This window comes from Peromyscus californicus, unplaced genomic scaffold, assembly GCF_007827085.1.
Source record: "Peromyscus californicus insignis strain IS unplaced genomic scaffold, ASM782708v3 Scaffold_18__1_contigs__length_77618521, whole genome shotgun sequence".
NCBI lineage: Eukaryota > Metazoa > Chordata > Mammalia > Rodentia > Cricetidae > Peromyscus > Peromyscus californicus.
Window position 1 is genome coordinate 42,116,362 of NW_026294480.1, and position 26,019 is coordinate 42,142,380.

The 26,019-nt window shown below is 44.3% G+C and overlaps 1 protein-coding gene across 4 annotated transcripts in view; it reads left to right on the forward strand.

Annotated features, from left to right (window-relative positions):
• Il6st (interleukin 6 cytokine family signal transducer) overlaps window positions 1–20,906 on the forward strand; it is a 44,345-nt gene extending 23,439 nt beyond the window's left edge. For all 4 annotated transcript variants that reach the window (XM_052743288.1, XM_052743287.1, XM_052743290.1 and 1 more), the window contains 11 exons: window positions 426–580; window positions 2,586–2,745; window positions 8,118–8,200; window positions 9,243–9,453; window positions 9,957–10,139; window positions 11,753–11,854; window positions 12,012–12,158; window positions 12,970–13,110; window positions 15,015–15,111; window positions 16,935–17,016; window positions 17,835–20,906. In XM_052743288.1, coding sequence (XP_052599248.1) covers window positions 426–580; window positions 2,586–2,745; window positions 8,118–8,200; window positions 9,243–9,453; window positions 9,957–10,139; window positions 11,753–11,854; window positions 12,012–12,158; window positions 12,970–13,110; window positions 15,015–15,111; window positions 16,935–17,016; window positions 17,835–18,560 — 2,087 coding nt within the window. In that variant the 3' untranslated portion in view covers window positions 18,561–20,906. The remainder of the gene's footprint in view (window positions 1–425; window positions 581–2,585; window positions 2,746–8,117; window positions 8,201–9,242; window positions 9,454–9,956; window positions 10,140–11,752; window positions 11,855–12,011; window positions 12,159–12,969; window positions 13,111–15,014; window positions 15,112–16,934; window positions 17,017–17,834) is intronic.
• The last annotated feature ends 5,113 nt before the right edge of the window (window positions 20,907–26,019 follow it).

The window sequence follows — 26,019 nt, forward strand, 5'->3', positions numbered from 1 at the left end:
TTGTTTTGCTTTTGAGACTAGGTCTCATGTAGCCCAGGCTGGTTTTAAACTGACTGTGTGTCTGAGGCTAACATTGAACTGATCCTCCGAATGTTACCTTTTGGTATTCATCCAATTTTCCAGCATCTCATACCATTGCAATCACAGTGACTTTCTTGTTCTGTTTTTATTTTCTTTTTAAAATGTGTTTTGTTAAAAAAAAAAATTCAGTATTTTTATACCAGCACCTGAAAATTAGTAACTATACTAAACAGACAAGGAAATTTTCCTTAACATCTTTTCCCATTGTATAGCAGAGCATCATTTCTAGAGAACTTTCATTTGGTAAGAATAATCTAATAAAGAAGATTATAGTTGGTTTGACTTTGTATATGAAATTATAAAACTAAAGTATAACCAACATTAGGACTTATTTTATTCTTCAGTGAAACCCAGCCCACCACATAATTTATCAGTGAGCAACTCAGAGGAATTATCCAGTATATTAAAGTTAACGTGGATCAATTCAGGTTTTGGCAGTTCTTTAAGGCTGAAATCCGACATTCAATATAGGACCAAAGATGCCTCAACTTGGATCCAGGTAAATAGAAAGTTGCTGTTTATTCTAACAGTGTTTTGTTTTGTTTTGTTTTTGAATGCTAATATCAAGTCTTACCTCTTTTCTCAATGTCTGAAGTTTGTGATCACGTGAACATGTCATTTGACAGACATGCCGATAGAAACACACAGTGACCTTTAAGGAAGTGGTGCAGGGTCTTAGGAAGAGCACTTTTGATGGAAATGAAAGGCATGTGGGTCAGTACAGAGATTTTAAGGATGACATAGAGCAGGACTTGGCATACATACTTCAGACTGTCTTTGCTACAGTGGGCTAAAGCCTGCCACCACTTTTATAAATGGAGTTTTACTAAAACGTGTTGGTTATCTTTATTTGGGGGCTAGAGTGGCAGAGTTGAATAGGTGTAACGGATTTTCTGCCCACAGCCCATGATCCTGACTTTCTAGTCCTTAGAGGCTTTGCCAGCTCCTACAGTACAGAAAAAGATGGAGGGGAATGTTAAAATGGGAAGGGAAGGGGTGGCATGCCCCGAGCCGCCGCTCAGCAGAGGATCCTTGCCGCGGTCTGCAGGCCAGCAGGTCACTGACTGCCTGCGTTGGTTTTGCTGCAGTTCCACTTACTACTGATAGCCCACTGTGGCTCTAGTTGGTTGATTGGTCCATTCATTTATTTCACTACCCTGGTTGCATTATGAAGTTAGAAGGCTGTTGAGCCCCAAACCTTGGTACTACTTTCTGCTGCTCCACTTTCCTATGGGCTCCGAATACAGTTCCAAATTAACAAAACAGAATCGGGATCATGACTCATACTGTATAGAGAGGACGTGTACCCAAAGTTCTTCAAAGTATGCTTTAAGATTATAGACTCTTAATTTAGTAGTACAAAAGAGACCCCACCAAACTTAACGTCTATTTTTGTATCCAGTATCAAAATCTCAGAGTGGAAGAAAAAAATAGTAATTTTGTATATTTGATCTCTCTACGCCCAAATAAAGGCAACTTTATTTATTAGGCTAGCTTCTAGTTTTCTTTACTTTTTCAACATTATTTATTTGTGTATGGGGGTATGCATGTGTGTGAGTGCATGTGTACACTTCACAGCATGTATGTGGAAGTCATAGCAACCTACAGAAGGCATTTTCTCTTTTCACTGTGTGGACCCCAGACCTCATGTTGTCATACTTGGTGGCAGGCCATCCCATCAGCCCTAGCTTTTATTTTCTTGATGGGGTTGAATAATGGCTTCCTTTTCTTCGACGAGGGCACATCCTTTCTTCTCCACACGACTCCTGTCTTGGTGTGCTGGCCTGTATGATTTCACTGTGGGTTCCCTTCCCATCTACTTTCTTATGAGTTCATGCACGGAAGGGTCTTGATGGGAAAGAAGAGGGATAGAACTGAGAACATGTTAATGTTCTTGTTCTGTGGAGGAAGCTGCCTCTCTGAGATTGTGCCTGTCAAGGCTGCCCTCTCTGACTCTTCCTTCAGACTCTTTTCCCCTTTGGACATCCAGTTAGTTGGTAACAGTATTCCTAGTATACTAACCACTGAGATTCCATTATATATGGTCTTGCCCATATCTTTTTACTAAGCCTCCTTGAAGGGTTTTGTTGTTGTTGTTTGTTTGTTTTTACTGTTTGGTTTGGTTTGGCTTATAAAAGTTTATATATGTACTTGGTCCTTTGTTTGCTTGGTCTGGCTCTTTGAGCCAGCATCTCAGGTAAATAGTCTGGCCTGGCCTAGAACCTGCTACTTGGTCTGTCTTCTAGTGCAGTCTTGCCTGATATTACAGCGCATGTCATCTCTTTCATGTTGAGAATCCTGAGCAATACAGGTCTCATAGAAACAAGAAAGAAAAGGAAGAACAGATGGATGTAGATTGTCATATTTTTACCTTCATTTCTTTCTCTCCAGAGGCTAAATTTATTAATCTCATGTTAAATTTATTCCTAAAATTGTACTCAGTTTAGGAAACCTTATATATTGGGGTGTTGATGACCATGTCCCTCAATTTGCTTTATTTTCAGGTCCCTCTTGAAGATACAGAGTCTCCCCGAACTTCCTTCACCATCCAGGACCTTAAACCTTTCACAGAGTATGTGTTTAGGATCCGCTCCATAAAGGAGGACGGCAGAGGCTACTGGAGCGACTGGAGTGAGGAGTCAAGTGGGGTCACGTATGAGGACAGTGAGTAGAGAACGGGGTGGGGTCACATATGAGGACAGTGAGTAGAGAACGGAGTGGGGAGAGCGCCAGTGGAGTTTGGGCTGTGAACTCTGTTTTTAGAGATGCAGACCTCACTGCTGCTTAGATACGATCATCTTAGTCAAACCAGTGTTTTATTCTTTCATTTGTAAGGACATCACGAAATAGAATTTGATGTGTATTATTGATAGTATAAATCTATTTGATACCTAATTAGGTTACATTATTATGAAAGAATATTTTAGTTGTCATTAAAAAACCATTCACTTAACTTTGTTCAAAAAAGGTGGTCCCAAGATACCCCTAACTAGAGAATTGTTTCCTAACTCATTAAAAAATCACACTGTCAAAGCTGGGTGTGGTGGTGCACGCCATCAATCCCAGCATTGGTGAGGCAGAGGCAGGAAAATCTCTGAGTCTGAGTTCCAAGCCAGCCAGGACTGCACAGACCTTGTCTACAAAACAAAACAAAACAAAACAAAACACTGCCAAAAAAACATGTTACACGTTTTTATTTTTCCTACCAGCATTTGATAAGCCCTTGGAAAAGGAATGATTTGGGGTTGGGTTGGTTTGCTTTAATTTTCCTTTTTTCATCATTGATTAAATCATAATTACATATACTATAGAGAATATAAAACCCCAAATGGTATAGAGTCTAAAAAAGGGTCTTTCTGGGTCTGGTGAGGTGGCTTAGTGAGTAAGAGCACTTATTGCTCTGTTAGAGGCCTGGAGTTCTATTTCCAGCACAAACATGGCAGCTCATCATCTGTAACTCCAGCTCAGAGAATCCCACACTCTCTTCTGGCCTCTAAGGCATTGCATACTATAGTGTATAGACATACATGCAGGGAAAACCCTCATAAAATAAGAACACATACATCAAAAGAAAGAACTTTCTTCACAGAACTGCTAGCATTACTGAGCTCCTGTGTAGCCACCAAGAAACAGTCCTTTGGCATTGATTCTTCTCCTACCATAGTCTCATAAGAGCAGTTTAAGCTTACAAACCCCATTCCTTCACACCATCTTGCTAGAGGTTTAGGTCACTCTGTTAACTAAGAATGTCAAAGGCAGAAAAGTCCCCTCATTCTATAATGTTTTTCTCTCACTCTCATAAATACTGTGAAGAACGCAGTCTTACTATGGCCAATATAAAGATGCTCAATCAATTAACTAAGCTTCAGCTTGACAGAATTTTTTTGCAGGGGAATTCCTACTTTGTAACACAGGCTGGCCTTAGACTCCTTAGACTCTCAGCAATCCTGTCTCAGCCTCCCAAATGGTAGGAATATAGACCACCACGCCAGGTTGTTAACTGGGAATTCTTAAAGTGGTTTTTAGAGGTTTATGGGTGCATTTGTACAAGTTCATGAAACACCTCAGTATGTAGGCAAAATTTGGTTAAGTGTACATTCAGAGTTCTCTAGAGCCAAAACCTTACAAGCCAGCAGAGGAGGTATTCCGTAAACCTGCAGCATGTAGCTTCTGGATGCTGTTCATGTTAAGACATTTCTCTGGCTCACTTCCTGTGTGCTCTCATGTTCTTTATTCCATCTGAGTGTGTTAGATCGAATGTCCTGCGCCAGCAGCTTTTCACAAGCCTTCCTGATTGCCGCCTTCTCCTCACTCCCTCACTGTGTACTGCGTTACGTACGGCCTTTTCATAACCAGCACACCACCTATTGTGTTTCATCCAAATACTGGTTTGTTTTAGTGAGTACTATATTTGCAGTTATACTCAACACAGCTCTGAAAAGTCAGGACTTACAGGACTGTTTGTTTTGTTGTTTGAAATGGGCCCATGCTCAAACTTGCTAGGTAGCCATGGCTGGTCACAGTCTTCTACTTCCACATCTCCAGTGCTGGGTAATGAGACAACGTGCTCACCTACCTCCTAGAAGAATTTTTTAGTGTGGTTATAGTGCTCACTGCTTGTCTTCAGTTACCCCAGTTTAAAAATAGTAAATGAAAATTCCAGGAAGTAATAATTTATAAATTTTAAGTAACTTTGGTATGTTTTCTTATTATCCATTATTTGGTATCATCCATTGTTGTTAATCTGTTACTGTATTTAATTTACAAGTTAAACTTTAGCACGAGTAGTGTATCCGCAGGAAAGCAATGCATATGTAATGTTCAGTACTCTGGAGTGCCTGGTGTCCACGTGGGTTCTCAGAACACATCCCATACAGATTAGAGGGGCTGCTGCATTAGTGCATGACACAGCATCCCAGTGCTCTGAGCTGTCTTTTATATATATATGCACATACCGTTCTAGACTGCAGCCATATACTTACATATGTGTTTCCAATTTAATGTTTAGCAAAATGTAATATCAAATAATTCAGTTTCATTTTTTAATCAGTATTGAAAGAAAAACTTTAAGACTTTTTTCTTTCTATTCACTGTACTACATGAATGCACACACACACACACACACACACACACACACACACACACACCTTACTTTCTTTTTTTTAAAATCAATACTGTCACCTGATTGCTCAGACCTATTAGATGAGGTGTGGTGGCATGTTTTTGGAATCACAGCTATTTGAGAAAATGAGGTTGGAATATCACCATTTCAGGCCCAGCCTTGCCAGCCACAGGATCCCATTCAGTTTTTTCAAGAAAACACTACTGTTAAATATAATTGAAGCTATGCCAGTCAGTAGAATGAGAAAGATTTGCATGAATGTAAGTGGTGGGTTTCTGACCATGAAGAAGCAGTTAAAACAGACAAATGAGGAGACCAGTGAAGTGAGGAGCTGCTGTGTGCGGTGAAGGTGTGTGTCTGAATACAGTGAAGCACCCCACAGAAGGAAGCGTGCACACACAAATAGGGATGCTTTTCTGTCTGCTGACTAGAATATACTTATATCTCTATAGCATTAAGAGTAGAAAAGAATTCCATTGTAATCCACAGCCAAGCACCATGGCACAGCTGTCAGGAGGCTGAGGCAGGAGAATCATTTGAGTCTAGAAGTTCTGAGCAGCCCTGAATAACAAAGCAAAACTCCATCTCAAGTAAAGAAGTAGAAAGATGGCAGTGATCTAAATGATCAGCTGTCACCTCACTAATGAAAGTCCCTAGTGCACACATTGTACTGCATTGGCTGCTGCTGTGAGCAGTCACCTGACTAATGAAAGACCCAAGTACATTGTACTGCAGTATGCTGCTGCTGTGAGCAGTCACCTGACTCATGAAAGACCCAAGTGCATTGTACTGCAGTGGGCTGCTGCTGTGAGCAGTCACCTGACTAATGAAAGACCCAAGTGCATTGTACTGCAGTGGGCTGCTGCTGTGAGCAGTCACCTGACTCATGAAAGACCCAAGTGCATTGTACTGCAGTGGGCTGCTGCTGTGAGCAGTCACCTGACTCATGAAAGACCCAAGTGCACACATTGTACTGCAGTGGCTGCTGCTGTGAGCAGTCACCTGACTAATGAAAGACCCAAGTGCATTGTACTGCAGTGGGCTGCTGCTGTGAGCAGTCACCTGACTCATGAAAGACCCAAGTGCATTGTACTGCAGTGGGCTGCTGCTGTGAGCAGTCACCTGACTAATGAAAGACCCAAGTGCACACATTGTACTGCAGTGGGCTGCTGCTGTGAGCAGTCACTTGACTAATGAAAGACCCAAGTGCACACATTGTACTGCAGTGGGCTGCTGCTGTGAGCAGTCACCTGACTCATGAAAGACCCAAGTGCACACATTGTACTGCAGTGGGCTGCTGCTGTGAGCAGTCACCTGACTCATGAAAGACCCAAGTGCATTGTACTGCAGTGGGCTGCTGCTGTGAGCAGTCACCTGACTCATGAAAGACCCAAGTGCATTGTACTGCAGTGGGCTGCTGCTGTGAGCAGTCACCTGACTAATGAAAGACCCAAGTGCACACATTGTACTGCAGTGGGCTGCTGCTGTGAGCAGTCACCTGACTCATGAAAGACCCAAGTGCACACATTGTACTGCAGTGGGCTGCTGCTGTGAGCAGTCACCTGACTCATGAAAGACCCAAGTGCATTGTACTGCAGTGGGCTGCTGCTGTGAGCAGTCACCTGACTCATGAAAGACCCAAGTGCATTGTACTGCATTGGCTGCTGCTGTGAGCAGTCACCTGACTCATGAAAGACCCAAGTGCACACATTGTACTGCAGTGGGCTGCTGCTGTGAGCAGTCACCTGACTCATGAAAGTCCCTAGTGCATTGTACTGCAGTGGGCTGCTGCTGTGAGCAGTCACCTGACTCATGAAAGACCCAAGTGCACACATTGTACTGCAGTGGGCTGCTGCTGTGAGCAGTCACCTGACTCATGAAAGACCCAAGTGCACACATTGTACTGCAGTGGGCTGCTGCTGTGAGCAGTCACCTGACTCATGAAGACCCAAGTGCATTGTACTGCAGTGGGCTGCTGCTGTGAGCAGTCACCTGACTCATGAAAGACCCAAGTGCACACATTGTACTGCAGTGGGCTGCTGCTGTGAGCAGTCACCTGACTCATGAAAGACCCAAGTGCATTGTACTGCAGTGGGCTGCTGCTGTGAGCAGTCACCTGACTCATGAAAGTCCCTAGTGCACACATTGTACTGCAGTGGGCTGCTGCTGTGAGCAGTCACCTGACTAATGAAAGACCCAAGTGCACACATTGTACTGCAGTGGGCTGCTGCTGTGAGCAGTCACCTGACTCATGAAGACCCAAGTGCACACATTGTACTGCAGTGGGCTGCTGCTGTGAGCAGTCACCTGACTCATGAAGACCCAAGTGCATTGTACTGCAGTGGCTGCTGCTGTGAGCAGTCACCTGACTCATGAAGACCCAAGTGCATTGTACTGCAGTGGGCTGCTGCTGTGAGCAGTCACCTGACTCATGAAGACCCAAGTGCACACATTGTACTGCAGTGGGCTGCTGCTGTGAGCAGTCACCTGACTCATGAAAGTCCCTAGTGCACACATTGTACTGCAGTGGGCTGCTGCTGTGAGCAGTCACCTGACTCATGAAAGACCCAAGTGCACACATTGTACTGCAGTGGGCTGCTGCTGTGAGCAGTCACCTGACTCATGAAAGACCCAAGTGCACACATTGTACTGCAGTGGGCTGCTGCTGTGAGCAGTCACCTGACTCATGAAAGTCCCTAGTGCACACATTGTACTGCAGTGGCTGCTGCTGTGAGCAGTCACCTGACTCATGAAAGTCCCTAGTGCACACATTGTACTGCAGTGGCTGCTGCTGTGAGGAGGAACACCGTGACTGAAGGGCAAGACCACTAAGAACAAAAAGAGTCACTTCAGGATTTTTCTGTATTGTTAAGATAAAAAGCATTTTATTTTATGAAGTTTGTGTTTTCTTTAGGCCCATCCAAACCGCCGAGTTTCTGGTATAAGATAAGTCCACCCCATACTCCGGAATCTAGAACTGCACGGCTCATATGGAAGGTAAAAAAACTAAAAAAAAGATTTATACTCATCCCATAGAATGCATTTAAATGTTATTTGAAGTTTTTTTTTTCTTTTTTTTGGTTTTTCGAGACAGGATTTCTCTGTGTAACTTTGCGCCTTTCCTGGATCTCGCGCTGTAGACCAGGCTGGCCTCGAACTCACAGAGATCCGCCTGCCTCTGCCTCCCGAGTGCTGGGATTAAAGGCGTACGCCACCACCGCCCGGCTATTTGAAGTTTTTTAACACTTAAATTTTTATTCTATGCATCTTAATTTCCTCCAGGCATTTAATAATGTTACTGTATAGAAACACAAAGCCTTATTCAGCTAATGGAGAGGCCATCCAAGTTCGTGAACTTAGCTGACCCCTCATTTGGGAGTTCAGCACAGTTCATAAAATGGTGACCTCTGTAAGAACAAGGCCCATGTTCTGAAGTTCTCCGAACTCCCTAGAGAGTCTCCTAGAAAGAAACAGAGGCTTGGAGACAGCAGGCTGTGGGCTGATGAGGCCATACATGTGCTGATTCAATACATCATACTTTAAAAGGTAGAGAGAAAAAAATGCTGAAGCCTAAATAATGTAGACTCACATCTCAGCTGTGTAGACACTGCAGAACCAGAAGCTAGACCGTGCTACAGCCCCAGTTCATTTGAAGGGTTTTTTTTCCTATTTCTTATTTTGTTGGTTTATATTCTTAGTGAGGAGTACTAAATTCAAAATGAGCTCAGGCTGAAGAGACGGCTCAGCAGTCATGAGCACTGGCTGCTCTTCTAGAGGATCCAGGTTTGGTTCCTAGTGCCCACATGGTGGTTCACATCTGTCTGTAACTCCATGGGTGCCAGGCATGCACACAGTACATGGACAGACATGCAGGCAAAACACTAATATCCATAAACATAAATATATCTTTTTAAAAATGAGTTTGTCTTCTCTTTCCAATTAAATATTTACAGGTTTGACATACTGGCAGAATTTGTGGATGTGAAAAAAATGATTATTCAAGATTCATAAAATAACTTTCGGTAAAATTTTATTATAGGAATTACCTCTTTCTGAAGCCAATGGAAAAATCTTGGATTATGAAGTGACTCTTACACAGTGGAAATCATTTTCACAAAATTACACAGTTAATGGTACAGAATTGATAGTAAATCTCACAAATAATCGCTATACAGCATCTCTAGCAGCAAGAAATAAGGTTGGCAAATCAGATCCAGCTGTCCTCACCATCCCCAGCTCCCACTTCAAAGGTGCGTATAAGGCGGAGGTTCATTTGTGGGTGTCAGGGTTAAGTGTGGACAGGGCCCCAGAAAGCATGGTAGAGAAGCTCTTCCCTGCCCGCAGCGGCAGTGGCCACAGGTTGAGATCAGGAGGCTCTGTCCATCAGGACTCAGGAAGGACTCCCACACTGTGTGGCTCACGTAAACTCTACTGCTAGCTTACTAATTCTTCAAGGGTTTCCTTGTGATTTATTTGGTTTTTTGAAATACTGTTTCAAGGTTCTCAGAACTTTCTTTGCAAGTGACACAAATATATTGTTTACCTCTAGCTGTTAAGGACAAAGACCCAATTATAAACTTAAAATCATAAAACCTTTGGAGATTTGGAGAAAGAGAATTTGAGTTTAAAAATAGACTGCCTGTATGTAAGTGTTTTTTCTTTTGGAGCTTTATAAGCCACATGCTTTGGATATGACGGTAAAATATTGAAATGTCAGCTCTGTGAGTGTTGACTGATTTTATTCTTTTTCAAGCCTCTCACCCTGTAGTGGATCTTAGCGCATTCCCAAAAGATAAGAAGCTCTGGGTAGAATGGACTCCTCCACCAAAGCCTGCGAAGAAATACATAATCGAGTGGTGTGTGTTGTCAGATAACTCACCCTGTGTCCCAGATTGGCAGCAGGAAGGTGGCGCCGTGACACAGACCTACTTAAGAGGTATTCCTCCTCCCTGACCATTTAAGTAGATCGCATCTGTCTGACTCTTGAGACGGTCTCCTTCGCATGCTGCTGTTCTTGTTTTCTGTTTTCGAGGTGTTGTGAGCCACTGGAAAGACTTAGAGCCGCACTAGAGACTAGATATGTGACTCTTGGCAAGTTACACGAAACACTTAGCCTCTCTTAGGGTCTCTTTGGAGAAGGGCTAATGCTTTTGTAGACATTTGCAAAACCAATAGAGAATCAAGTCCGGCCTTTCCTTTCGTTATGTGTCCTCAACTCCGCTAACTCCCTAATCTTCCAGATGTAAAATAGTTCCTAGTTTAACTTTGTAGGACCATCGAGTACAGTGAGCCCAACCAGAACACAGGCTTCCATATTCTTTCAAGTTCTGCCCTAGAGTGGTAATGATGTTGCAGGGTTCCAAACACACTCTTCTGTGTGATTGTAGCTGCTACCTACTACCACGAGGTTGTAAAGTCACGTAACAGCGTTAAGGGAAAAACAGCCCACTCCATATGTGTTCTTGTACTCCTAAAACAGGGCGACCATCAGAGTGGGTGGCACAGAGGGCACCCTGAGCAGGGATGGCTGCTGCAAACCACAAGCTTCACTTGTGAAGGGGCATGCTTGGCTCTTACCAACCTGCTCTTCATTGGTAATAAGCTTGGGTGTCTCCTTTGACCATATCAAACCCGGGAACTGAACGAGTGTAGGGTCATCTAGAAACAAAGATTCAAGGCCCAGTACCCTGGAAGCATTGTTATCAGAGCAACATTTAGAAATGGCTCACCTTTTGATAGTGGGTATCAAGAAAAGGTAAAATTGCTATTTTTAGGAAGACAAAAGGTTTGTGTACTTTTACAGATGTTAGTGAAGGAAATAGACATTCATGTTGAAGGTGTAAATGGTATAAATAACCACCTTATTTTCTGGTACGTATGAGACATAGTTTATAAAAGACCATTTTAACTGTTGCCTGCTAAACCATGCTTTACTGCCTGCTAAAACTTACTTTGATCACTTGGAAGGATTAGAAATAAAGTAGTGTATTCAAGATTTGTTTCTTTTAAAATCGAGGGGGAAGCAGCCTTCACTGTAGTCTCCCCAAGGCCCCTGGCCAACCACAGCTGTGCGTTAGTGCTCACCCCACGATCTTACCCTCGCAGCTTGGCAGTCTCAAAATGAGCTAAAACACCTCAGCTGTCCCAGAATAATTGGAAGTGTTTCGCTTATGTGTCCTGACGTAAAGGCAGTTTACTTCTGTGAACAGTGTAAACACTCTGTACTTTTCGGTTTGCTTTGTTGACAGAAAACGTAGCCTTTCTTTTAGTCCTTGCTGTCTCTAGAGAGCTCATCCTAGCCTGTACTCACAGTGTAGCCCAGGATAGCTTCCAACTCGTCATCCGCCTCCCACCTCAGCCATCTGAGTGCTAGAATTACACAACCGACATTTTAGTGCATTAAGTCTGCATTTGGAATAGAAAAGGCAACTTTATCTATAAAACTGCAGTTTTTAGAAGAAAGGAAACGACAGTAGTCATGAAATTATAAGGTAAAAATCCTGGATTTTCATTTCTCATTTGGGGGAAATGACTTCTCTGTTCCTATAGGAAGCCTCCTGGAGAGCAAGTGTTACCTGATCACCGTGACTCCGGTGTTCTCCAGTGGACCCGGGAGCTCCGAGTCAGTAAAGGCCTACCTCAAACAGGCTGGTGAGTCCACCCGTGCTTGCTTTGGAAATGCTTACCATTCACAAAAGCATTTGATCACTTTTAAATCAGAATCCTTACTATGTTCAAATAATTGTATGAATAGACTCTTTACTGATGTGTGTTACTTCAGTTACCAAATGCGTTTACTGTCTTACAGCACCTTCTAGAGGACCCATTGTTCGCACAAAGAAAGTGGGGAAAAATGAAGCTGTCTTAGAATGGGACCAGCTTCCTGTTGATGAACAGAATGGATTTATTAGAAACTACTCTATCTCTTATAGAACCATCATCGGAAATGAAATCGGTAATAAAATTGTAGCAATTACTAAGACTATGTTACTAAAACTTTTTCTTAAGTTTTTTCAATTCTAGTTTCTCATGTAATGTGTCTTATAGTATGCATCATCCTCAGCAGACACCACAGATGTCTCATGTAATGTGTCTTATAGTATGCAGCATCCTCAGCAGACACCACAGATGTCTCTTGTAATGTGTCTTATAGTATGCAGCATCCTCAGCAGACACCACAGATGTCTCTTGTAATGTGTCTTATAGTATGCAGCATCCTCAGCAGACACCACAGATGTCTCTTGTAATGTGTCTTATAGTATGCAGCATCCTCAGCAGACACCACAGATGTCTCCTGTAATGTGTCTTATAGTATGCAGCATCCTCAGCAGACACCACAGATGTCTCCTGTAATGTGTCTTATAGTATGCAGCATCCTCAGCAGACACCACAGATGTCTCCTGCAGCTGGGTGTGTGACTGTCTTGTGAAATACTGTACTGTGGTCTGCTAGTATTGTGGGCTGTGGCTCAGCAGGCCAAGGGCTTGCCACCAAGCCTCATGAGCCCAGGTCAACCCCTGGGCCTCCCATGGCAGCGGGTGAGGGGAGCAAATTGAGAACTGATTCTCAGAAGTTGCCCTCTGACCTTCACACATACAGTCTCTCTCCTTCTCTTTCTCACATACGTATGCAGAGTAAGTAAATGTGGTTTTGCAACAATTTTAAACTTTAAATAAATATTATTTTGTCCTTAAAGTATTTTTAGTTATAAATATGACAGATAAATCAAAAACATTGGATAAAAGAAGCCTCATTTTTCCTTGCAGTTGTGCATGTGGATTCTTCCCACACAGAATATACACTGTCCTCCTTGAGTAGTGATACGCTGTACATGGTCCAAATGGCAGCATACACAGATGAGGGTGGAAAAGAAGGTCCGGAATTCACTTTCACAACACCAAAGTTTGGTAAGAAGTCAGGAGATTTTGTCTGTTTTAACTTGAATTTGACTAGACATGGATTTGCTACACTAAAGCATTGTTTAAAAGTGTACCGTTGCCGGGCGGTGGTGGCGCACGCCTTTAATCCCAGCACTCGGGAGGCAGAGCCAGGCGGATCTCTGTGAGTTCGAGGCCAGCTTGGGCTACTAAGTGAGTTCCAGGAAAGGCGCAAAGCTACACAGGGAAACCCTGTCTCGAAAAACCAAAAAAAAAAAAAAAAAAAAAAAAGTGTACCGTTGAGGGTGGCGGTGCAGCTCAGTGGTAGAGTGCTAACAACATCAGAGCCCTGGCTGTGGGGGGGAGGGGGAGGGGGGAGTGAGACTCAGAAAGGCGTGTGTCCATTAGGATGCTTATGGTGGTCATCTGCTTTAGATGCTGCGGTATAGGAATCCCTCCCCCTTTGGAGCCTACGTAACTGCGGCGGCTGAGTCCACCTGCACTGTAAATCCCAAGAGCTTACAGACCATTCTCCGTGGGTTCCCTTATTCACAGGGTGCCTTGTGTCAACTTTCCATCCTTCCTGCACTTGGTCCTTCTGCTTACGACAGATTTCTTGAGAAACTAGTCTGGCTCATTCACTGTGCTGCTGAAGTCGGTTTTCACCCCAGTGTCCGTCACTCATCGAGGACCCACGTCCTGCCCAGTGCTGAATTTTATCTTCACCTTTGTTTCCCAGCTTCAGCACAGTCTGTTGGCTTTCCCTTGCCTTAGCTCCCTTGTGCCCGTGGTTCTTAGAGCCATGCTTTTGTCTTCCTGCTTGCACAGCACTTTTACAAGTTCTGTTCTGCAGAGCTCTGTCATTGGTCCAGTCTCCATATGTGCCCATTAGACTCCCTACATGGTTCAGCTACCTTCTCCTTCCTGCCGCAACCATACAACTATTTGCGAAAACCAGAAATGTAACTGTAATTGCAGTAAATGTCTGTATTTTTCTCTCACATAATTGAAGAAAGTCGGGTTGCCTGTGCATTGGAATCAACTTGCCACTTTGACCAGAGGCTCGTTACTGTCTTTACCTCATCCCGTCCTTGTTTACATCCTTATGCTCTTGTGTGGCTGTTCTGTAGCCTTCCTGAAGACTTATTCTTTGAACCAGGGGAAAAGGAGATAGCTGGAGGACTTAACCAAGAACTACCACAGGGAGAGCGTTTCAAATGTCTCCAACATTTCTCCCTCAGTGACTCATTTAAGTCCTCTTTTAAAAGCATTCAGAGATTTGTGTGGTACTTAGAAATTTCAGATTTATTTGCATCTTTAAATATTTTATTTGTTTTTGAGACAGTGTCTCTAGTGATATAGCCCAGGATCAAGTTTGGCATCAAACTCCCAATCCTCCTGCCTCCACCTCCTGCCTACTTGAGACTGCAGGCAAGCACCAGCATGCCCGGCCTTGCTGCTCTTTAGCTGAATTGTCTGCTCTGCCACCCCCATGCCTTGTGAGCATCCCTTCTGAAAGTCTTGGCCCCATAGCAGATGTATTACCGTTGTGATGATTATTACCAGTGAGCTGAATTCATTGTATTCTCCCAGCCAGTGTGTGTGTTTTATACTTACTACATAGCCAGGTTTGCAGTGGAAGGACAAATGGCTGGGGTTAACCAAGGACAGAGAGGAAGAAAGACTGCCTCAAACCTGAAGTGCAACAGGGCAGGTGAAAGGCATGTATACGTTGTCGATAATCTGCAATGCAGGCCCTGGGAAGACAGACAGGAGAGCCTGGGCGGGCTCCCGAGTGAGTCCAGGTCATTCTGGGTGCATGTGATACACTTTTTCCATAAACAAAAAGCAGGCAGTGTCCAGTGAGGACACTGTGTGTTCTCCTCTTTCTGTATGTGTTAACAGTTACTTTTTGTTTGCCCTTTGGTTTTTAGCTCAAGGAGAAATAGAAGCCATAGTCGTGCCCGTGTGCCTAGCATTCCTCCTGACGACTCTTCTGGGCGTCCTGTTCTGCTTTAATAAACGAGACCTGTAAGTACCGGTTCTCCTCACTGTTGATTGGGCTGCAGTTCATTTACGTAATAGTATCGAACTGTCGACATCTACAGCGGGATGGATTGTGCACAGATGCCTCCCGACCATCCACCCCACTTCTGCAACGCTTCCTCCCTCATTCCTAGTCTGCCCTCTCAGCCCCCGCCCCACACAGACGAGCCGTGTTCCCAGTGACAGCTTCATCTTAGCTCGAAGCTCATGTGCATGCGATCAGGTGGCTTGCAGTCTTCTGGGAGTCTCACGTTTAGCTACTTGTGAGCTCATTCATGCTCTTGCTTATGTTAATTTCTCTCCTTTATGCTGCTGTGTCCTGACCTGTAGTGTGGTACAGGAGAGAGTTTAGAGGTTTCTTACTGTGACTGTTGTTTATACCACCACTGTGAATACCCATATTCCACACTCTGTGGGTACGTGTTTTCCTGGAGCTCAGATAATTTAACTTGACGAGAAGCTGCTGGGACCAGGCCTGTAGCTCTGTGGTAGAGCGTTCAGATGACATGTGCAGGGCTCTAGGTTCCAATTCCAGCACCACAGGAGAAGAATAAAGAGACAGCCCAAGCTTCTCAGTGCCTCCACCATCTTGCAGGCGCTCCACCAGCGCTAGCACTTGGCCCTGAGGCGTTCACTTTGGTTGTTGCTGAAATGTGGTGTGTTTCATATCCATTTTCCTGGTTACCATTGGCTCTTGCCAGGAGTCACCTGCCTTGTTCATAGTATATCGATTGAAGTCTTTTGTCCAATTTTAAATTGGGTTGTTTTGCAAATACTGAGTTGTAAAAGTTCTTTTTGCTTGAGAACAAATTTTTTGTCAAATACAGTTTTGCAAATTTTGTCCCAGTTTGTGTATTTTTGTTTAACTATGACTTTGGAAAAGCAGGAGTTTCTAATTTTGAAGTCCTTTCCCAGGCTTTTCCTGTGGTTCTTGCATTTTGTAACCTTTTTAAGAAATCTGTCTAACCCAGTGTCCTATGTTTTTTTCTAGGTCACTAGTTTTAGCTCTAACATCTATAATCCATCCTGAATTAATTTGGGGGCATGCTGTGGATCAGAGTTAGGTCCCCCCACCCCTCCCACCCCAGTCTAGTTCTGTTGATTTTGAAAATAGGTCTCTTTGCAAGTAAGTGTGTTGTTCCTGGGCCCCAGATCAGTCGTCTCTGCAAGTCCTTGTTACTTCTAGACTCTGGTTTCTGTTCCCCCAAACTCATTTATTCTTTTTTAACTTTTTATGTTTCGAGAGTGGGTTTTCCATATCCCAGACCGGTCTTGAACGCCTGTTCTTGCTGCTTCCGAGTTCTTGCCTTCCGAGTGTTGAGTTTATGACATGAGTGTGCCACCACCGTCACCTTGTCTATCTGCTCTACAGTGTCTTGTCTTCCTCGGGGGGGGGAACAGGTTTATCATATTCTACTTGGTATCAGTAAACCATTTCTTTATCTAATTTTCTGACTATACACTTTTAATTGAAAGTTAAATGTCTTTGCATTTGTTTCTGTTGGGACAGATTACAACCTGTTATGACCTAAAGTTCTTAATTGGTTTTTATTAGAGGATCTGATCAGAGATTTTTTTAATTGAATACTGATAATTAGCCCTGTTAACCCTATTTCATTAGGAATACTGTACAGACAATCCGTATGTGGTTTTGGCAGTATCTTTTTCTTGGTTACAAGTAATAATTTGTTTGGCTTTAGGACAACAGGTATTTTTGTTGGTTTGGTACTTAAGATTCTTGGATGACAGAAAAAGACTTCTCATTGTTACATGTGGTTCTCCATCTGTCTTGCTTCTTTTCTCTTCAGAATTAAAAAACACATCTGGCCTAATGTTCCAGATCCTTCAAAGAGTCATATCGCGCAGTGGTCACCTCATACCCCCACAAGGGTAAGATAATATCTTCTTCCTGTCTCTAGTATGCAGGCTTGTTTATTAGGATACATTTCTAGGGTTTAACCAGAAGATATTCGGACCTGGCGAAAGTCAGTTGCTTCTTAACTGGCAGTTGTCAAAATCATAAATAATGCCGACTCACTCTAGGACACTGTTTACAGTAGCATGCTTGTGCCCCGTTCCTCACACTGTTGAGTAAACACAACAGACACTTGATGGAAAGTGGAACTTGAGAACCTGTTACACAGGGTCTGGACTGGATCGTAAGTGCTGGCTAACATTCTCCATCTTCACACTAAGCAGATGCGTTCAGGGAACTGTACTAGACTCTTACACTTCAAAAACACCCCATAGGGGAAGGCCTGCCTCTATCCCCTAGTAATCCTTGAACTTAATTTTAACAATTATACCTGTAAAATTTCATAGTTTACAAAACCTCAGTTATTCAAGTTGGAGTTTTTTAATGTTTCCAAGGCTTTTTTTTCTATTTAATTCTAGGCCTGCTGTAAGTATGAAATATTCCATATTATTTATAGTCTATTTATAGCTTACAACAATATTAATCTGGAAACTGGAAATACAGACTGACTCAGACTTATTACTTTCTTTTATTTATCTGCACTTGAGCTGGTTATAGACTTGCAGAGATGGATGATCCCACTCCTGAAAAATCACTGAAAACTTTCAAAGATACACTAACTCTTAGAATTTTTTATTTAAAAAAGTCATAATAGAGGACCCGGAGAGATGGCTCAGTGGTTAAAAAAGTTGGAATATCCCCAAAGTAATCATTCATTTGTCTTTCTTTCTAGCACAACTTTAGCTCCAAAGATCAAATGTATTCGGATGGCAATTTCACTGATGTGAGCGTTGTGGAAATAGAGGCCAACAACAAAAAGCCTTGTCCGGACGATCTGAAGTCCCTGGACCTGTTCAAGAAGGAGAAAGTGAGCATGGAAGGCCACAGCAGCGGCATTGGGGGGTCTTCCTGCATGTCGTCGTCCAGGCCCAGCATCTCCAGCACCGAGGAGGCGGGGTCTGCTCAGAACACCGCGAGCACCGTGCAGTACTCCACCGTGGTGCACAGCGGCTACCGGCACCAGGTCCCCTCCGTGCAGGTCTTCTCCAGGTCCGAGTCCACCCAGCCCCTGCTGGACTCCGAGGAGCGGCCCGACGAGCTGCAGTTGGCGGATCCTGTGGACGGCAGTGAGGAGGTTTTGCCCAGGCAACAGTATTTTAAACAGAACTGCAGTCAGCCTGAAACCAGTCCAGATATTTCACATTTTGAAAGGTCGAACCAAGTGTCGTCGGGCAGTGAGGAGGATTTTGTCAGACTGAAGCAGCAGCAGGTCTCAGGTCGCATCTCTGAGCAGCGGAGGCTGTTTCCGGAAGGCCCTGCAGCAGATGCTCTTGGCCCAGGAACTGATGGACAAGTAGAGCGGTTTGAACCGGTTGGAATGGAGACAGCGATGGATGAAGAAATTCCCAAGAGTTACTTGCCACAGACTGTAAGACAAGGTGGCTACATGCCACAGTGAAAGACTGGCCTGCGCAGCCTCAGCAGGTCCTGTGAAGGGAAGCTAAAATCCTCGTCTGTGACGTCAGATGGAAAATCAGCTTCACTCCTGAAAATTATCATTGCCCCTGAGGACACAGTCACAAGGGGCACCTCCGTTCCGGATGTCTGGGATTCTCCTCCAAGCACTACATGAACTGACTTCATCCTCTAAACAGCTGAAGGACTCTGTTTCGGGATGTCTGCACTGAACAAAGTGTGTCTGGGATTTAGAAAGCTTTTTGTTTTGCTCCACAGAAAGCAGAATTCTAATGAGCCGAGGCGTAGTACAACGTGCTGGTTTAATAAGACTGGTCACCCAGATGCCAGGAGCAAAGGTCTAGCCCCTCTTCAGCCAGCAGCATCATTTAAAAGTGCCATGGCGCCGACTGTCCAGATTTTGTCGTTTGGCAAAAGAAATAGTGAGGCCGGGTTCGTTTCTGGTTCTCCGGTTAGAGAACACTGCCTGCCTCCTGCTGTTTTATCAGTGCTGCCAGTTGTTACTGAAGGAAAGGATAAACTTGAAAAATGAGCCACAGACAAGTTCCCATTTTCTCACTATTACCCCAGACCTCTCACAACTCTGCTCATTGATAACCTCTTTAAAGTGAATTTCACCAACCCTGTCGAGGGCGCTGATAGGGCTAGCAGTGAACTCCAGCTGTAAACCAGCTCAAGCATTTGCAAAATTGCTATGTAAGCTGCTGACAGGTTTTTGAATGCACACAGACACCAGGACAGATGATTCCAAAGGCTGGTTGAGGAAGCACTTTATACAGTATGCATTCAGCTCAAAATGATTTTAATTGACTCCACCTTGTTTTTATTTTCAAGAATAGCAAGGTGTTTACTGAAGGACAGCATTCACCACAGCCCCAAGCAGAACCCCAGAACACAAGCCATCTTAATGGCTGCCACAGTGGCTGAGGGCCTTGTCGAATGGAGCTGAAGAAGCTGTAGGGTTTTGTAGAGTTTGCTGGGTGGGGATTGAACCCATGGCCTTGTACATGCTAGACACTCTACCACTGAGCTCCCCACCCACACATCTCATTATGTTGTTTAGGCTCAAGTGATCCTCCTGTCCCAGCTTCCTGAGTACCTGGGACTTGGGGTGTGTGCTGCCACACCCAACAAGAGATGGCATTTTTAATATCTGCCATTGCTGAGGTAGAGTTTTACATGTGACTTAGGAGTATCTTAAACCTAGTCCTTCTGGTTGCTTTGTGAAGGGACAGTCCAGGCAATCCAGGGGTTAGGACTAAAGCCATTAATGTATTTGTGCCTAACTTCCCAGTGTGACCTGGCCAGGGGCTAAAGGGAGAAGCTGAGTGGACAGGAAGGGACTTCTTCTCCGTTTGTGGCCGGTCACCACTAAGTGTGCTCACAGGAGAAGTTGGGAAGTTTCAGAGCATGGGCACACTTGAGTAGTTCTAGCAAAAGGCTACGAAAAATGATACTCGTTAAGTTGGATGCAGTTTTACCTTTTACTCTCAGAATGTTGTTTATATTAGATTTGCTGATATATGTTATCATTTCTATTTTTATAATAGCTAATACTTTTCTGAGTCCCTTCACATGTATAATCCTTGTGAGACAGTAGACACTTTGTTCCATATTTTTGTTTATATTCAGTTGCCCACTTGGCAAAACCAACATGAAACTGAGAAAATGGCAGAATTGAAAGTAGATGATGAAAAGTCAGGAGCAGAGAGGTCAGGTAGGGTCAGAGACCAGAATTCACACTACAGAGCAGTGGCGTGATCACATTCAAGCTGGACCTCAAAGCCTGGTCCAGATCAAGACTGAATTTTCTATGTATGTATGTCAAGAAATTAACACGTGTAAATGTTTCGTTTTCTCACAGAGGTAGTCTAGTCATGTTGCTGTATTCATGTTTAGCTATAACCTTCCTCACATTGAATAGTGGTGCTGTGAACATTGTAGTGTGACGTCTGCACTGGGGGGTGGGGGGCAATTATCCAGTGTGAGTTTATGAATGCGCATGAGAGACCATTGAAGGAAGACCTCAATGAAGCAAGTTTGCATGTTGAATCGCATTCAGAAAATGTCCCAGTGAGCCAGTGTCCCCACCAACGGAGATGGTAGTGTGGCCACTGCATGAAAACTCATTCAGGAAATGTATAATGGATCAGCTTTGCCCTGAGAGAGAAAAACCAATCCTAAAACTTGTCTTAAATACAGACTTTGCTGCAGCATGTTTTAGAATAATCTGGATGCATGTACCTTGTATTTTAGGTAGGCAAAGAAACTATTCTGGCTTCTTTGTGTAAAACCAGTCTAATAAAGCTAGTGTGTAGTTACTCTTTAATTCTTTCACGTGTAAAAGTGTAGTTTAAAATAAGGCACATCAGAAAACAGCCTCTCCGTTGCCTCAGGATTCAGAGGAAAAGTCAACATAGGTTCCACATCCTGCCAATCGTCTCATAAAGATTTAATGCTGAATCACGATTACAAAACTATACGATTTCGATCTTTTACCTACTCCAGCAGAAAGCCTTTTCAAAGCCTGAGTCAGTATTCGGGAACACAGTAAGCAGACACAGGGAAGGGTGCAAACCCCACCTGGTTCTCGGGGCTGCTCAGTTCTTCAGTTTCTGCAGGATTCCTGGGTGTGGTGTGTTCATCAGCTTGTCTGGAGACCGGAGTTCCTAGAGTGAAGTTGGAGGTTGTTGAAATGTTTATGGACACTATTAAAGCTCATGTTTAAAGTAGGATGGCTCGGGCACCTTCCGACAGTAAATACTATTCTTACAGCGGTCTCTCTTTCTACCCACATAGTTAGTAAACCATGGCGTAGATTTAGACCTAATAATCCTAGTGTTCCCCTGTTTGCTACAGACATGTATTAACTAAGTAGAACAGTTCACTAGACTATCCTGTATGTTCGTTCTCCCATTTCACGTTACTGAGTTTGTTTTAAAAGCAAGTTCTTTTTTTTGTTGTTTTTTTTTTGTTTTTTGGTTTTTCAAGACAGGGTTTCTCTGTGTAGCTTTGCGCCTTTCCTGGAACTCACTTGGTAGCCCAGGCTGGCCTCGAACTCAGAGATCCGCCTGGCTCTGCCTCCCGAGTGCTGGGATTAAAGGCGTGCACCACCACCGCCCGGCAAAAGCAAGTTCTTAACCCATCTGTTTAGTAAAGATTTTAGAAAGGCGAGTAAAATCAGTAAGCTACAAGAAAATGCAAAGGTCAGTTACTAAAAATAACCTCTCAGGCCAGCTCTCTCCTGCAGGTCATTACTGCTAGAGTGTCTTGCCCAGGTAAGGTTATTTTTAAAATCTGCCTTCCTATAAATTAGAAAACACACGGCCCTAAAATGTCTATTTAGGGCTGGCATAAAATGGGCACTGCAGACTGCAAAGGGGTAAACCAGCAGACCCACACCTGGCCCACTCCGGGGCCTGGGCCCCGCTTTCTCTTCCGGTTACTCACAATTCACGTGTCGTCAACATTTTTCAAGGCAGCTGTACTATCTCTGGGATTCCTGGTTGGTATTCCTGTCACACGGAGATTAGTGTGTGCTCGAGGCATCAAAGCTAAAAGGACAGCTCCTGGTGAGCTCCTGGATTCCTCATTCCATGCTTTTCCGGGGCTTTTCCCACCTGTAAGCCCCACAAACTGGTTAGTTTGTTACTAACCAGTTGTCGGTACTGTTGATGGATCAGGATGGAGACACACTAGGCCAGTTCGGGATAGAGATTTTTACTCCTGTTGTGACTAGCTTGGTTGGGTCACTACAGGCTGCAAATGCTGTCCATGAATAGTGGAAGGTGATGTGTCAGGAACAGGGGTGTTACAGAGGTGAGTAGTGGAACACTCTGTAGCCTTAATGTTGGTGTGTAGTCCACTCTCAGAGCAAGTGCACTTTGCCAGCCCAGTGTGGCAGCAGGCATTAGGTGTGGCTCCTCCTTCTGTCTTTGCTCTTAGCTGTCCTTTATGGAGCACAGTTCTTTCAAGTGTGTCTGTTGTTTTAGGGGCCCACCTCCAGCACCCACGTAGCTTCACTTGGAACGCTTGTGCGCCTATTACCTCTGTAGGGAATTGTAGCATGTGCTGAGTATGACCAAAGCTGTCATTTTTATGTTGACTTACCATCAGTGTCTTACTATATCAGCTCTAATCCTTTAAGTAAATTTAAGAAAGAAACTGTTGGTTTTTCCTGTGTGTGGTCACCACTCTCTGGATGTCATGCATAAGGTTTTGGTATCAGTACTGGTGTTGGTTAATATGGGTCTTAGTATAGATGATGTTTTATGAAAGTGCTATGGCTTTTTAATTGCTATTTTGGCATAATGGAATAGGAGTTAAAATAAGCTGATACACTGCATTGTCCTCAGTTCAGAAGACTCGACAGTCAGTTACACTTTCCAGATTTACTGCATGAATTCTGGAATTCCAACATCTTTGCTCCCAGTGGGTGATCCCCTATGTATTTGTTCAGGGACCAAATATAGCGGTGCTGCACCACCTTGTGGCCGGTCCATGCTGCTGCAGTCTCCACATGTGCCTCTACGTGAAACCAAGTCAGCAATGACAAGAAAAGGCCTAGAAAGGCCAAAACCTACAAATTAGCCAAGGAGTAAACATCACTCCTCCAAGTCTATCCTCAAATTTATACAAAAACCTTCAGTTTGGAGTGTTTGTTTAAATCCCACTTTCACTAGAGGTCTAAGAGGCACAGCCTGCCTTCTAATGTACTGTGTATGTGGGTAAAAGTCCTTCCTGCTTTCAGAAGGATCATTGGTTCCCTAGAGGGAAATTCTCATCTTACTGAGGGTTGCTCACCTTTCTATTGGTTCGATTTTTCTTAGAGTAATGTATAAAAATCCTTCCATAAACTACATGTGTGCACTTCCGTACAGAAGGCTCCGTGTGGGTGTAGGCATTTAGGTTGGGCTCTTCCCCCACCGCAGGAGGGGGAGATACTCTAGGTTCTCCAGTTATTGACTCTGAGACAGCATTCTAGCATTTGGGGGATGAACAGACCAAAGGAGACAAAGTAGGAAATTGGGAGCCCTTGGGGCATGTTTCTTTGATCTGGGCAACATCCGAAGCGGGCTGAGAGCGATAGGAAAGTGAAATAGCGAAGACATCAGGCCGTATGACTGGCAGACCAAGACCAAGGAAAGGCAGCCAAGGAGGGGGAGCAAAAGAGTTGCACCCCATTTCTGAGGCTGTGAACACATCTAAACAGCCTCCCAGCGGCGAGTAAGGAGGCCCCATCTTAGTTGGGCAGCACCCAGGGAGGTCTTGGTGTCAGGGCCCATGCCAAGCCCAGCAAAGCTGTCTATAAGATCTCCAGAGGGTGGAGCCAGCAGCAAAGCCCACAGTATGCACCCTAGCCAGAGTGTCTTCAGCCACTGATGGCAAGGAGCTGAAAAACAGCCCCTTTCCTTTCAGGGAAATTACAATTACCCACACACACCAAGAGGGGGCAGGAAAATCCGTGTTCCCAGTAACAACTGGTCCACAGCCTCCTGAGTTCAACCCTCTAGTCAGAGACCTATCCAGAAGCTAAATACAGTGCAAAGCCATGCTTAGGAAGAGCCGGTGCTTTGGAGGGCATGGTGCAGCCTCTTAGACACTCTTACTTGACAACAAAAATCACTGCTGTTGTTCACAGAGCCCCTGGTGCATACCAAACCCAGCACAGTACTGTCAACACGAGGTTTACGCTCCCAGTCACTCTTATGTTCTGTCTTGAACACTGGGGGTGCCCATCCGGAGCCCAGGACAAGGCCTGGTAAACCAGTCTCTGAAGAGGTGCTGTGTGAATCACTCACTTGAGTCTGGCAGGCCTGCCTCGGTGCTCCTGCTCACCTTCTCCAGAGCAGAGTTGCAAAGCTGGAGCTTACTACCCCATGGGAACAGCCTCAGCCATGGCTGAGCAACTGGCAGTGTGAAAGTCCAGCCCATTGCCTAGGGTAGACATGCTCAGAGGAGCACATCACTTCAAGGTCGTCCCTGGGTCAGGCAGGAACTGTCCCTGTGCAGGGGTCTCCCCATCCTACCAAGCTTCTCTCGCTCCCTTACCAGTTCCAGCTGGGGCAGGCCCTTAAGTCACTGCGCCTGTACTTGTCTCCTGATTTGTTCCTGAGGAACTGAAGATACCACCCCTGCCCTCACTTCTACAAAAACAGCATTCTGATTGGTGATGGTCCTCTGTGGAGTGACCGTAGTCAGGTGAGCAAAAGGTGGGACCCAGGTGATGGTTAGTTGTGGAGTCATCCAAAGTGACAGACTCCTTGAACCCAAGTTCAAACTTCCAGGGCCCATGGGATGGCCTGTTTAGGTGTCACATTTAACACCCAGTGGGCCACTTTGGAAAACTGGCTGGATCCTGTCAGCATGGAAGCTACCTTCCTGCTCATACACCTGACACAGCTGACCCCTGACCCACGCTTTCCACCTGAAATCATCTGCCTCCAAGGGAATAGCTATCCCCCTTTTACCATGAACCATGTCTAAGTGATGGTGGTCACCAAAGTGATATCTGGTTCAGCGTTAGTTGGGTGTGTTCATTTAAACACTCAGTCAGCACCTGTCTGTGCACCTGGTACGAGAGGCCAGATCCAAGGCTATCGAGTTCTTCAGGAACCTACAAAAATATACTCAGCCTAAACAAAGGAGCTATTGCCAACAAGCCAAAAAATGTTGAAATTGAAATAAAAGAATGTTTGATTAAGTGTGTAATAAAACATAATGTCAGCATCATTCTCTTGGAATTTATAAAAATGTTACTCATTTGTAAAACACTTACAAATGTGATTAGAATTGATGGCTATTTTGTTGACTGGAGTGTGGGGCGTTTACCCAACCACCCCCACAGTTCCCCAGAGTTTTCTTGAGTGCGAGCAGCAGGAAGTATTAGATAGAAGGATTTATTGCGGAGAATATCGCGGAGATAAACAGATAGAAAATAAAGGATAGCCTCGAGAGGGCCTGGAACCTATTCCAACGGCCCCCGACTGTCTCTGCCCCAGGGTTTTTATAGAGACGCCAAGGGGTGGAGCAAAAGACCTCCTCCCCCAGCACAGCCAAGTGCAGACCATCCCTGACACCTGCACTCAGGACCATGGTCCTAATCATCCTCTATGCAGACCTGCTGGGTAAAGCCACGAGGAACCTGAGAACGGGCTCCCACAGGTCCCCCTTTCTTAATATATAAAAAAAATAACTATTAATGGCTTACAGCAATCTCCATAGCTGTTACACCTCCCAGTATGGGAGTAGAGGATGATAAAGATGGCATTTCTCTTTTGAATTAGGTCCAAGGTGACTACAGCAGTCTTAGCTGCCTCAAGCCCTTTCTAAGCCAAAAACTCTTAAGGTGACTACAAACTTAAAGAATCCCTTAGCTTCATCATTACCATTAACAGGTTAACATAAATATTGCTATACATAGTCACAATTCTCTGTCTTAC